The following is a 14,729-nucleotide window of genomic DNA, read 5'->3' on the forward strand; positions in this document are numbered from 1 at the left end:
GCTGGAAGGTTGATGCTTCTTTTGCAATGCTTGTGTGATTTTTTTCATCATGACCCTCAGTGATATTGTTTCCTACATAGCGGCAGTGATCTGTTCTAATGGCAATTGGAGGACTTTATTGTTGTCCAGTTATCATTGCTTTGGTCTTCTTACTGCTGATGAGTTGGCCAACCTTGGAACTGCTTTTCTTATGACTGTTGCTCATGTCTTACAGTATCTTAGATTCTTCAGTCAGCAAGGTGACATTACCTGGGGAGTGCACATCTGTCAACCAGTGGTGTTGCCAGTGGATAATATTGAACGTCTTTGTCACGTTCCTAAGCATGAAGATCAGCTCTTAGCATGATCTGTCAGTCTGCAAACCTTCCTGTCCTTCATTGTCCCCTTCTTTTTGTTGCAATCATTGTGGATCCCTTTCTTTAGTAGTGTGTCAAATAGTCCTTATTTCCAGTCATCGGGGATATCTGCACAGTACACATTTTCTTGAGCAGATTAATAAGCTCTTTTCATATGATATCCTTGCCTTAGATCAGTAGCTTTACTGGTATGACATTGATCCTCCGTGCCTCAATGTTCTTTAGGCCCGTGATAGTTCTTTAGGCTCCTGATAGTTCTTTGTACTCTGATCTGGCAGATTTCTCCCAGCATTTTGACTGCTGCGGTGCAATACTGTCATTGATCTCTAAAGTGGAGCTGGGTTTGGGCTGGTTGAGGATCTCATGAAAGTGCTCCACCCATTGCTACTCTGTTCCATTCTGCTTCATACCTGCTAAAAACATCCTGCTGTCCTTGCTGTTAATTGATACAATCTTGTTTCTTCTTGCAGGAGTCACTTTTCATATAAACGTGCATAGCATCCCGGATATGTTCTGATTGGTTGCATCTTGTGTCTCCCTTTCTTTTGACCTTATCACCTGCATTTGTCTCTCCTGCAGCTCTTCTTCACTGCTTTAACTTCTATACTTCTGAGCATCATCTTGTCTTTAATTTATATGGTTATCTTGGTCCTTTTTGATTTATGCCAACTTTAATCAATCAACTTCTATGTTGGCTCAGTGATCCATTGTTCTTGATTCCTCTGTTTCATCCAATGGAGTCTTCTGCATTCTCCTTAATCCCTCTTTTGAAGGTTCCCCCCAATTCTCTAATGTTGCCTGACCTCAGTTATACTTCGAATCTGTTGGAGTTTACCAGCTGAAAACTACCCATCATGTTGTTGTCCTTCAGTTTCTCAGTGCAAAAGGCTCTGTGCAAAAGTGACTCTCTGATTGATATCTTCTTCAGCTTCTTGTGGATCTTTCCAGACACATGGCCTTATTTCTACAAAAACAAAGTTTCTGGAAAAGCTCAGCAGCTTTGGCAGCATCTGTGAAGGCAAAAAGAGTTAAAGTTTCAGTCCATTGACCCCTCCTCAGAACTCAAGTTCTGAGGAAGGGTCACCAGACCCAAAATGTTAAACCTTTTTTTCCTTCACAGATGCTGCCAGAGCTGCTGAGCTTTTCCCGAAACTTTGCTTTTGTTTCTGCTTTACAGCATCTGCAGTTCCTTCAGTTTTTATCAGGCCTTTTTCCTACATCTGTTCTGCATCAAATCCAAACACCCCTCAGCAATGTCCTCCATCAGCTTCTGATGCAGATACAATTTCATTCAGCGTGTTATTATCTGGAGAATCTGTGGCTTTTGTGGAAGTCTTTGTGGAAGAGTGTATTCCCAATGCTGAGATTAATGCTGTTGGAAAACTCCAACAGAGTCTTGCTGTTTTTGTTGAATATGCTGGCTGTTGAATATGGGGCCCTTGTGTGTAGTTCAGTCCCTACGAGCTGACCTTAAGATTTTGTAAATGCTTTCATCGTGGTTCAAGTGTAAGTGGTCTGCTGGAAGGAACAGAAATGACTGATCAAAAGGTTTTCTCTCATTACTCAACTTGTAATGGTCTTATGACAATTTAATATTTACATAAGATCATAAGAACTAGGAACAGGAGTAGGCCATCCAGCCCCTCAAGCCTGCCCTGCCATTTAATAAGATCATGGCTGATCTTTGAGACTCAGCTCCACTTACCCGCCCACTCACCATAAACCTTAATTCCTTTACTGTTCAAAAATTTATCTAGCCTTGCCTTAAAAACATTCAGCAAGGTAGCTTCAACCGCTTCACTGGGCAGGGAATTCCACAGATTCACAACCCTTTGGTTGAAAATATTCCTCCTGACGTCAGTCAAACATCTGCTTCCCTTTATTTAGAGGTGATGCCCTCTAGTCCTACTTTCACCTGCTAGCAGAAACAACCTCCCTGCCTCCACCTTATCTATTTCCTTCATAATTTTATATGTTTCTTTAAGATCGCTCCTCATTCTTCTGAATTCCAATGAGTATAATCCCAGTCTACTCAATCTATCCTCATAATCCAACCCTCTCAACTCTGGAATCAACTGAGTGAATCTCCTCTGCACCCCCTCCAGTGCTCGTATATCTCTTTTCAAGTAAGGAGACCTAAACTGCGCACAGTATTCCAGGTGTGGCCTCACCAGGACCCTATACAGCTGCAGCATAGCCTCACTGTTTTTAAACTCCATCCCTCGAGCAATGGCAGACAAAATTCCATTTGCCTTTTTAATTACCTGCTGCTCCTGCAATCCTACTTTTGGCAATTCATGCACAAGGACACCCAGATCCCTCTGCACAGCAGCCTGCTGCAATTTTTTACCATTTAAAACATAATCCATTTTGCTGTTATTCCTACCAAAATGGATGACCTCACACTTATCAACATTGTACTCCATCTGCCAGACCTTTGCCCACTCACTTAGACTATCTATATTCCTCTGCAGACTTTTAGTGTCTTCTGCACACTTTGCTTTACCACTCACATTAGTGCCATCTGCAAATTTTGACACACACACTTAGTCCCCAACTCCAAATCATCTGTGTAAATTGTAAACAATTGCAATCCCAACACTGTTCCCTGAGGCACACCACTAGCCACTGATCGCCAACCAGAAAAACACCTATTTACCCCTCCTCTTTGCTTTCTACTGGTCAACCAATCCTCTATCCATGCCAATACATTACCTGTAATACCGTGCAACTTTATCTTATGTAGCAGCCTTTGGTGCGGCACCTTGTCAAATGCCTTCTGGAAATCCAGATACGCCACATCCACAGGTTCCCCATTGTCCACCATGCAAACAATGTCCTCAAAGAATTCCACCAAATTAGTTAAACATGACCTACCCTTTGTGAACCCATGCTGGGTATTGCCATTGGGTCAATTTACATCCAGAATCCATCTTTAATGATAGATTCAAGCATTTTCCCCACTGCCGACGTTAAGCTAACTGGCCTGTAGTTACCAGCTTTTTGTCTACGTCCTTTTTTAAACAGTGGCATCACATTGTCTGTTTTCCAATCTGCAGGAAATAAATGGTAAATAATTACTCATGCATTTGCTATTTCCCCCATCACCTCTTTTAGAACCCTGGGATGCATTTCATCAGGGCCAGGAGTCTTGTCTACCTTTAGCCCCATTAGCTTGCCCAGCACTGCCTCCTTAGTGATGATGATAGTTTCTAGGTCCTAACCTGCTATAACCTTCTTGCCATTAGTTTTCGGCATGTTATTTGTGTCTTCCACAGTGAAGACCGACACGAAATAACTGTTTAATGTCTCAGCTATTTCCTCATTCCCAGTTATTAAATTGGCCTTCTCATCCTCTAAAGGACCAATGTTCACCTTCGCCATTCTTTTACAATTTACATATTTATCGAAACTTTTGCTGCCTGTTTTTATATTCTGAGCTAGTTTACTCTCATAATCTATCTTAGTTTTCTTTATAACTTTTTTTGTGGCTTTCTGTTGGCTCTTAAAGATTTCCCAGTCTACTAGTTTCCCACTACTCTTTGCTTTTTTGTATGTGTTTTTTTTTCAATCTGATACTTTACTTCCTTAGACATCCATGACTGGCTCGCTCTTTTTCTACAGTTCTTCCTTATCACTGGAATATACTTCTGCTGAGCACGGTGAAAAATCGTTTTGAAAGTCATCCACTGTTCCTCAACTGACCCACCATAATGTTTTTGCTCCCATTCTACCTAAGCTAACTCTTCCCTCATTCCTTCATAGTCTCCTTTGTTTAAGCACAAGACATAGGTACTGGATTTAATCTTCTCACACTCCATCTGTATTTTAAATTCGACCATACTGTGATCGCTCCTTCCGAGAGCATCTCTAGCTGTGAGATCAGTAATTATTCCTGTCTCATTACACATAGTATAGTTTGCTCCCTCATAGGTTACATTCCATATTGTTCAAGGAAATTATCGCAGATGCATTCTATGAACCTCTTCTCAAGACTGCCATGACCGACCTGGTTTGACCAATCGATATGTAGATTAAAATCCCCCATGATAATTGCTGTACCATTTGACCTTTCAAAAACTGAAAATTAAAATAGGAAATAAGTGGTGCAATTTGTTATATTTAAAACATATTTCATTTCACAATTTCTAAGAATATTTTAACATTTCATAAAATGATATTTTTCATATGCAAATATAATATTCTATAATATTCATCTTAGCATCTTGTTTGCTAGATTTTTAAAATAATTTATTTATTTTATTCATATAGAATACGGAAATTACCCAAAGCCTTGAAGGAATGGCAAGCTTTTAATGACTTGAAAAAGACAATAGATGATTTCAGTGAAACTTGTCCATTGCTTGAAATGATGGCAAACAAAGTGAGTAAATGCTCCATCCTAAATTTGAATAAAAGAGCAGTGGTTCAGTTTAAATGGTAAAACTCAACAAGTGTTCAACTGTCGTATTGCAAGTATTTGAACATGATACTGAAAAAAAGTCATTTTGGGCTCATCACATTAACTCTGATCCTCTTTGGACAGATGATGCCAGATCTGTTGAATTTCTCCAGCATTTCCGGTATTTGTTTGCTTTGTCACACTGCATGCCCAACAAACACTACAACATAATCAAATATTTCCTGCAGCTAACTATTCAGAAGGCTGAAACCATTGGGTTGGATTTTCCCTTCTGGTGTGAGATCACCCTGTGTCAGGTGGGCTTTAAGAATGTCTGATGGAGCCCAATTCTGGGATTCCTGCTCCCATTCCTATTGTTGATAAGGGTATTTGATGAAGGTGTAGGGTGCAAGTCCCAGTGTTGGAATCTCCATTGTAGGGCCATCGATTTCAGATATAATTTTGCTGGACTTGGGCCATCTTCTGAACACAATGTAGTTGACACAAGCTCAAATATTACAGAACCAAGGGAATTACCTGTTCTGGGGTGAGGATCCTTTTAATAGTTATGTTACAACGGGTGTTGAAATACTATATGATATGTTAAATATGCTTCTTATGTAGTAATTGATGATGCTTTGTTCTCCAAGGACAAGTGACCATTAATTCAACCAACATTATTGGAAATGAGAAGATCTTTGAAAGTATTAAGGAATAATATCTACTATAAAAAGAGGTTTAACGCATTCAACAATGTTGAAATTCAGATCTTATTGAGTCATTTATTCCATTTACTTTTCTCATTTCATTGAATGTCAACTTACACACTAGTTTGGCAGCTTCACAACTTGAACAAATGGCTGATCTCTTTCAGTAATTTCAAAGGATTTAATATATTGATCAGCAGGGGTTATATTACCGTTGTGTAGAATTAAGCGGTCAATCTAAATATTACACCTCCACAGGGCTTCTCAGATCTGGATGGAATTATTGTAATGACCAGGATCAATGGTATCTCTAAGCCTTTGCTCAGTTCCTATATACTGGAAAGAATGGTTGAAAGTATCACTATCTTGCCAGTGTAGTAGCTTTAAGGCCATTGTGTCTGTAGTTCTGACCTTCCTTGCCTTAGAGGCTTGATGCGCCTCCTATTTCAGAAATACAGCTGGTTTGAGGTATGAGCTTTCAGCAGCCTCTGTACTGTTTTAGAACTATTGTAACTTCTATCTCAGGTAGTATCACATAAAAATAGCACTCAAGGAACTCAAAACTATTTAGGTAGCTGGAATATTGTTGAACATGATGTAGTTGTCCTTAGAATGAATGTCTTTCTACTTAAAAGATGAGCGTAGCTTTACAAAAAATCTGTGTTTTTTGTTTATCTTTGTAACTTTTTAACTGGCAATGATGTAAAGGTGTGGAAAAAAAGTCTAAACTTCTTTCTCAGAGATAGTAAGAACTGCAGATGTTGGAGTCAGAGATAGCACAGTATAGAGCTGGAGTTACAGAGCAGGCCAGGCAGCATCAGAGGAGCAGGAAAGTTGACACTTCGGGTTGGGACCCTTCTTCAGGAAAAAATACTTTCTTCTATCACAGGATCTAAAGTGGTGATATTTGCTGGTGAATGTACATAAAGTTTAGCATCTCAGATGGTTGCATAGGAGAATAAGAAGCACAGACTGCGTGCAAAGCGGCCAAAAGAACATACATACCAAATACAATACATATCCGTAATACCTCACCATTTAGAAGCCATTCTTTTTCAATCTTCCTAAGAAGTTGTGCTTTTAACTACTTTTCCAGTGTTGTTAATGTGACAGAATCTTCTGTCATTCAAGCCAAATTGAAAAAGTTCTTAACTTCACTGGCTTGATGAAATTAGCGTAAGGGGATTCGAATTTCATTCAGCCTTCAGCTGTGCATAATCACCAAAATGTCTCATTCACTTCATTTGTTTACTACTTGCCACTGAATTTGTAGCTTGGGGCAGTATTACTTTTACAGATTCCTTAAGAGGTTTCTGGTGAAGGGTCTAGGCCTGAAACGTCAGCTTTTGTGCTCCTAAGATGCTGCTTGGCCTGCTGTGTTCATCCAGCTCCACACTTTGTCATCTCAGAGTTTGTAATTCTTTATCCAGTTTTACATTGTTAACGACTCTAATCACTACAATTTATTAGAAGGGAAACGAGCAGTTCCCTTTCACTACTTAGTTGACAAAAAGTCAAATTTGTAGGTGTTTGGCTATGGATTGTAATTTCTTAAACTATGTCTGTTCAGAATACTCGAAGCTCCTCAAGGATTCATAACTTGTTTTTAAAAGAAGAAAACACATTTATTCTCTGATTTTACAGAATGTTTTGTCACTCACATAGATCCCTACAATGTGGAAACAGATCCTTTGGCCCAACAAGACCACACTGAACCTCAGAGCATCCCATCCAGACCCACCCCCCATAACCCACCTAATCTACACATCCCTGAATACTACGGGCTATTTAGCATGACCGATCCACCTAGCCTGCGCATCTTTGGACAGTGTGAGGAAACCCACACAGATACGGGGGGAATGTACAAACTTACATAAACAGTTGCCTGGCAGTGGAATCAAACCCAGGTCCCTGACGTTGTGAGGCTGTAGGGCAAACCGCTGAGCCACCGTGCCACCCCATCATTCTCTGAGTAAGATAGCAGCAACGTTTGTTGCCAGGCTTTTACTAATTTTATTCAAAATTGGACAATAGCAGGCACATAAATATTATCTGAAATAAATAGGGAGGGGGGGAGGCAGACTGAAGATAGATAGAGGAGAAGATAGGTGCAGAGGACAGTATGGGTGGGGAGGTAGGGAGGGGATAGGTCAGTCTGGGGAGGACGGACAGGTCAAGGGGGTGGGATGAGTTTAGTAGGTAGGAAATGGAGGTGCGGCTTGAGGTGGGAGGAGGGGATAGGTGAGAGGAAGAACAGGTTAGGGGGCGGGACGAGCTGGGCTGGTTTTGGGATGCAGTGGGGGGAGGGGAGATTTTGAAGCTGGTGAAACCATGTGCTCCTAAGACGCTGCTTGGCCTGCTGTGTTCATCCAGCCCCACGCTTTATTATCTTGGATTCTCTAGCATCTGCAGTTCCCATTATCTCTGACATAAATATTATCTCCTTGGTTTTCATTCATAGGAATTTTCTGGATTTTTTGGTGATAGGTTGAAAGGTGGGGAAGCTGGCAACGTGGCAGAGGAAGCATGGCACACTTGAAGATTTCTCTGACACTTCATGCCATGTGACCATGTTTGGGAACATGTGCCACACGTGGAGACGACTTATGGAAACTCAGTGGTTCGTCAGTGAGTTCCATGGTTGTTGCTTCGATTATGGATGTTTCATAGCGCAAAGAGTAGATCTAGTGTTCATTGTTCCCTTTGTGGTGACATGGCACTGACACTTCACTTTCTTCACCCTACTCCTTACAGCCTAACACCAGTGTTGGAGGGAGATATCTAAGAAAGGTGAAGGTAGCACAGTGACGCAGTAGTTAGCACAACTGCCTCGTAGTGCCAGGGACCCAGGCTTGATTCAAGCCTTGCGTGGCTGTCTGTGTGGATTTTGCACGTTCTTTCCATGTCTGTGTGTGTTTTTTCTGGGTGTTCTGGTTTCCTCTCACATTACAAACATGTGCAGATTAGGTGGATTGGCCATGCTAAATTGTCCATAGTCTTCAGGGATGTGTATGTGAGGTGTATTAGCCAAGAGAAATGCAAGGTTACAAGGATAGGATGAGTTGGGTGGGATGCTCTTTGGAAGTTCGGCATGGTCTTGATGGGCCGAATTGCCTGCTTCCACACTGTAGAACTTATTAAAGTTCTAAGAGACTTGAGTCTTGTGTTTAGTAGAGAAAGTTAACTTTTATTTGGAGCTCCTCACCAACGCCATGTGGGAGAAGTCCCTTTCTAGCAGAGTCTGATTCCCTCAAGCACAACATTTTATACATTTTACGTTACAATAATTACATGCAACATTGATGTCATGAATGGCCACATCCCCCTAATCTATACATCCGATCCTGTATACACACAATCAATGATGGACAAATCTATCTTGTGATATTTACCCCTCGATCATGACCCCACACCCGAGCACCAAACCATCATCTCCAACACCATTCACGACCTCATCACCTCAGGGGACCTCCCACCCACAGCCTCCAACCTCATTGTTCCCCAACCCCGCACGGCCTGTTTCTATCTCCGTCCCAAAATCCACAAACCTGTCTGCCCTGGTCGACCCATCGTCTCAGCCTGCTCCTGCCCCACCGAACTCATCTCCACCTATCTGGACTCCATTTTCTCCCCTTTGGTCCAGTAACTCCCCACCTACGTCTGTGACACCACCCACGCCCTCCGCCTCCTCCAGGACTTCCAATTCCCTGGCCCTCAACACCTCATATTCACCATGGACGTCCAGTCCCTGGACACCTGCATTCCGCATGGAGATGGCCTCAAGGCCCTCCGCTTCTTCCTGTCCCGCAGGCCCGACCAGTCCCCCTCCACCGACACTCTCATCCGCCTAGCTGAACTCGTCCTCACACTCAACAACTTCTCTTTTGACTCCTCCCACTTCCTACAGACTAAGGGGGTGGCCATGGGCACCCGCATGGGCCCCAGCTATGCCTGCCTCTTTGTAGGCTACGTGGAACAGTCCCTCTTCCGCACCTACACAGGCCCCAAACCCCACCTCTTCCTCCGGTACATTGATGACTGTATCGGCGCCGCCTTTTGCTCCCCAGAGGAGCTCGAACAGTTCATCCACTTCACCAACACCTTCCACCCCAACCTTCAGTTCACCTGGGCCATCTCCAGCACATCCCTCACCTTCCTGGACCTCTCAGTCTCCATCTCAGGCAACCAGCTTGTAACTGATGTCCATTTCAAGCCCACCGACTCCCACAGCTACCTAGAATACACCTCCTCCCACCCACCCTCCTGCAAAAATTCCACCCCCTATTCCCAATTCTTCCGCCTCCGCCGCATCCATTCCCACGATAAGACATTCCACTCCCGCACATCCCAGATGTCCAAGTTCTTCAAGGACCGCAACTTTCCCCCCACAGTGATCGAGAACGCCCTTGACCGCGTCTCCCGTATTTCCCGCAACACATCCCTCACACCCCGCCCCCCGCCACAACCGCCCTCAGAGGATCCCCCTCGTTCTCACACACCACCCTACCAACCTCCGGATACAACGCATCATCCTCCGACACTTCCGCCATCTACAATCCGACCCCACCACCCAAGACATTTTTCCATCCTCACCCCTGTCTGCTTTCCGGAGAGACCACTCTCTCCGTGACTCCCTTGTTCGCTCCACACTGCCCTCCAACCCCACCACACCCGGCACCTTCCCCTGCAACCGCAGGAAATGCTACACTTGCCCACACACCTCCTCCCTCACCCCTATCCCAGGCCCCAGGATGACATTCCACATTAAGCAGAGGTTCACCTGCACATCTGCCAATGTGGTATACTGCATCCACTGTACCCGGTGTGGCTTCCTCTACATTGGGGAAACCAAGCAGAGGCTTGGAGACCGCTTTGCAGAACACCTCCGCTCAGTTCGCAACAAACAACTGCACCTCCCAGTCGCAAACCATTTCCACTCCCCCTCCCATTCTCTAGATGACATGTCCATCATGGACCTCCTGCACTGCCACAATGATGCCACCCGAAGGTTGCAGGAACAACAACTCATATTCCGCTTGGGAACCCTGCAGCCTAATGGTATCAATGTGGACTTCACCAGTTTCAAAATCTCCCCTTCCCCTACTGCATCCCTAAACCTGCCCAGTTCGTCCCCTCCCCCCACTGCACCACACAACCAGCCCAGCTCTTCCCCCCCCCCACCCACTGCATCCCAAAACCAGTCCAACCTGTCTCTGCCTCCCTAACCGGTTCTTCCTCTCACCCATCCCTTCCTCCCACCCCAAGCCACACCCCCATCTACCTACCAACCTCATCCCACCTCCTTGACCTGTCCGCCTTCCCTGGACTGACCTATCCCCTCCCTACCTCCCCACCTATACTCTCTCCACCTATCTTCTTTACTCTCCATCTTCGGTCCGCCTCCCCCTCTCTCCCTATTTATTCCAGTTCCCTCTCCCCATCCCCCTCTCTGATGAAGGGTCTAGGCCCGAAACGTCAGCTTTTGTGCTCCTGAGATGCTGCTTGGCCTGCTGTGTTCATCCAGCCTCACATTTTATTATCTTGTGATATTTACCTGTTATCTTTATCATCTGTCTTTGCATCTGACAGTTAGACTCCTTCCCAGACATTTGTCAGCTGCAGCACATTAATTGCCAATAAATTGGATACTTACTTATCACTAAAAACGCTTCCAAATTCCATATTGCAATTTATATTCCCTACTAACCTTATTATAAATGATACAAAAGGATGCTAATTTCTACCAATTGCTATAAAATTTGCAATTTTATTTCCAATATGAAGTTACATAGTCACAGTTAATGTTATTGTTCTTTAACAAGGCGAACTAAACTGGGAGCAGCTTCTGTCTAACTTGATCCTGAGGGATCAAACATACAATCTCTCTGTCTTGCAGCTGCAATTTACAACCTCAGCTATTGGCATGTTGTAAATTGGTTGTAAACCAGAACGTTAATTTGTGGATACCTTACTGTTTCTATCCTAAACAAAACCTCTTTACTAAATAAGACAGCATCTATTTGAATTTCACTGATGAGGGTGAAATACAATCACTTGCACAACTTTACCAAGTCATTTAAAGAAACTTATTTGGATTCTCGAGGTAGAACAGGACATAACCTCACTGCCACTCTTATCTTATAATTTGTCTTTGTCATCTTTCCCTTGGTCTTTGGACCTCTTTATCTACGGCTGTACTACGCTGTTTGCTGGCCTGTAAAGTTTCAATTGTTTATTTCACCACAGTCACAATGGCTGTGGTTTATGACCTTCCTCTACCTTCTACCATGCTATAATGCTCTTTTAGAGATTATGTTTACACCATTTGCTGTTTCTGTCCCAGTTGATACAGCAGGAATTTTCTTTATTGTCTAAGTATCTCTTTATTCTTTCAAGGGTATTCTTTATCAAAATGCTTTTGTGTTTAGAGCTGCCTGTCTGCAGAGATCTGATTAAATTCCGCCGTCTTTTCTTCGCACTGGGACCCTATTATGATTCCCATGGGATCTTTCATTATCTTATCCAGTAACTCTGTATGGAGACCACAATTCTGGCTGTGAACCTCAGCTATATATCACTGCCAATCCCATTTTCGGCTGTTTTATGCCAATTTAAATCTGTGACCACACCCAGTGTCCTCATTTGCCTTACTTTGAGTGTAGGTGCTGATTATTGAGACTTTCTGGACTCAGCAATCACAGCAGTACTCAAGATAAGGGCTGATGATTATTAGCATGAATCAAGGATTTCTTAACAAAGAGAAAGCAATGAGTAGGGACAAATAGGAGGCCATCTCACAGTGTATAATGGATCACCAATTCTGTACATTGGCACAATCACACTGCAGTGCCAATATGTAAGACTATCTTTTACTCGTACTGACAGGACCACCAGTGGCATCTTGTATAATGTCAGAAATCTCATGACGCCAGGTTATATTCCAACAGATTTATTTGAAAACACAAGCTTTAACAGTCTTGCACGCTACTGATGAATCTAGAGTATGTACACTATTATAAAACCTTCAGTTCTCTCAGGACAGTGACTTCAAAGGAATTCAGGGATGTACACATACATATTAATCAATTAAAACCTTCTGACTGATTAAAGTTTTAACAGCATCATAGGTTTATTTAGTACATCCTCATCAGTGGTGTGACCCTTTTATCATTTACTTATAAATTCTGTATCTGATACTACCTCTCTCACTAACACCTGAAGAAGGACCAAAGCTCTGAAAGCTTGCGTTTTCAAATAAATCTGTTGGACTTAACCTAGTTTTGTGTGATTTTCTGACCTTGTTCACCCCAGCCCAACACTGGCACCTCCACATCTTGTATAATCACAACTTCACACTCACTGTGGCAGAACAGACCATGCATGACACAATTAAATTGGATGAAATTGAAGACATTTTCAAAATGAATCTATTACACTTTGACCAGAATCAATGTACATAAATGCAATTGGCAAATGCAGAAGATGAACCACTGTAAGTGTCACAAAAAAGCAGAGATTGTTTATACTTTTTAAGGAAGAACCTGAGAACATTTAAGATAATAAAATGTGAGGCTGGATGAACACGGCAGGCCAAGCGGCATCTCAGGAGCACAAAAGCTGACGTTTCGGGCCTAGACCCTTCATCAGAGAGGGGGATGGGGTGAGGGTTCTGGAATAAATAGGGAGAGAGGGGGAGGCGGACCGAAGATGGAGAGAAAAGAAGATAGGTGGAGAAAGTATAGGTGGGGAGGTAGGGAGGGGATAGGTCAGTCCAGGGAAGATGGACAGGTCAAGGAGGTGGGATGAGGTTAGTAGGTAGATGGGGGTGCGGCTTGGGGTGGGAGGAAGGGATGGGTGAAAGGAAGAACAGGTTAGGGAGGCAGAGACAGGTTGGACTGATTTTGGGATACAGTGGGTGGAGGGGAAGAGCTGGGCTGGTTGTGTGGTGCAGTGGGGGGAGGGGACGAACTGGGCTGGTTTAGGGATGCGGTTGGGGAAGGGGAGATTTTGAAACTGGTGAAGTCCACATTGATACCATTAGGCTGCAGGGTTCCCAGGCGGAATATGAGTTGCTGTTCCTGCAACCTTCGGGTGGCATCATTGTGGCAGTGCAGGAGGCCCATGATGGACATGTCATCTAAAGAATGGGAGGGGGAGTGGAAATGGTTTGCGACTGGGAGGTGCAGTTGTTTGTTGCGAACTGAGCGGAGGTGTTCTGCAAAGCGGTCTCCAAGCCTCCGCTTGGTTTCCCCAATGTAGAGGAAGCCACACCGGGTACAGTGGATGCAGTATACCACATTGGCAGATGTGCAGGTGAGCCTCTGCTTAATGTGGAATGTCATCCTGGGGCCTGGGATAGGGGTGAGGGAGGAGGTGTGTGGGCAAGTGTTGCATTTCGTGCGGTTGCAGGGGAAGGTGCCGGGTGTGGTGGGGTTGGAGGGCAGTGTGGAGCGAACAAGGGAGTCACGGAGAGAGTGGTCTCTCCGGAAAGCAGACAGGGGTGGGGATGAAAAAATGTCTTGGGTGGTGGGGTCGGATTGTAGATGGCGGAAGTGTTGGAGGATGATGCGTAGTATCCGGAGGTTGGTGGGGTGGTGTGTGAGAATGAGGGGGATCCTCTGAGGGCGGTTGTGGCGGGGGCGGGGTGTGAGGGATGTGTTGCGGGAAATACAGGAGACGCGGTCAAGGGCGTTCTCGATCACTGTGGGGGGAAAGTTGCGGTCCTTGAAGAACTTGGACATCTGGGATGTGCGGGAGTGGAATGTCTTATCGTGGGAGCAGATGCGGCGGAGGCGGAGGAATTGGGAATAGGGGATGGAATTTTTGCAGGAGGGTGGGTGGGAGGAGGTGTATTCTAGGTAGCTGTGGGAGTCGGTGGGCTTGAAATGGACATCAGTTACAAGCTGGTTGCCTGAGATGGAGACTGAGAGGTCCAGGAAGGTGAGGGATGTGCTGGAGATGGCCCAGGTGAACTGAAGGTTGGGGTGGAAGGTGTAGGTGAAGTGGATGAACTGTTCGAGCTCCTCTGGGGAGCAAGAGGCGGCGCCGATACATTCATCAATGTACCAGAGGAAGAGGTGGGGTTTGGGGCCTGTGTAGGTGCGGAAGAGGGACTGTTCCACGTAACCTACAAAGAGGCAGGCATAGCTGGGGCCCATGCGGGTGCCCATGGCCACCCCCTTAGTCTGTAGGAAGTGGGAGGAGTCAAAAGAGAAGTTGTGAAGGGTGAGGACGAGTTCGGCCAGGCGGATGAGGGTGTCGGTG

At 44.5% G+C, this 14,729-nt stretch overlaps 1 protein-coding gene across 4 annotated transcripts in view; it reads left to right on the forward strand.

Moving 5' to 3' along the window:
- The window catches only part of dnah5l (dynein, axonemal, heavy chain 5 like), a 384,422-nt gene that overhangs the window by 138,855 nt on the left and 230,838 nt on the right, over positions 1–14,729 (forward strand). For all 4 annotated transcript variants that reach the window (XM_048552307.2, XM_048552297.2, XM_048552277.2 and 1 more), the window contains one exon: positions 4,629–4,740. In XM_048552307.2, the coding sequence (XP_048408264.2) occupies positions 4,629–4,740 (112 nt within the window). The remainder of the gene's footprint in view (positions 1–4,628; positions 4,741–14,729) is intronic.

The sequence above is a fragment of the Stegostoma tigrinum genome, chromosome 2, assembly GCF_030684315.1.
Source record: "Stegostoma tigrinum isolate sSteTig4 chromosome 2, sSteTig4.hap1, whole genome shotgun sequence".
Taxonomy (NCBI): domain Eukaryota; kingdom Metazoa; phylum Chordata; class Chondrichthyes; order Orectolobiformes; family Stegostomatidae; genus Stegostoma; species Stegostoma tigrinum.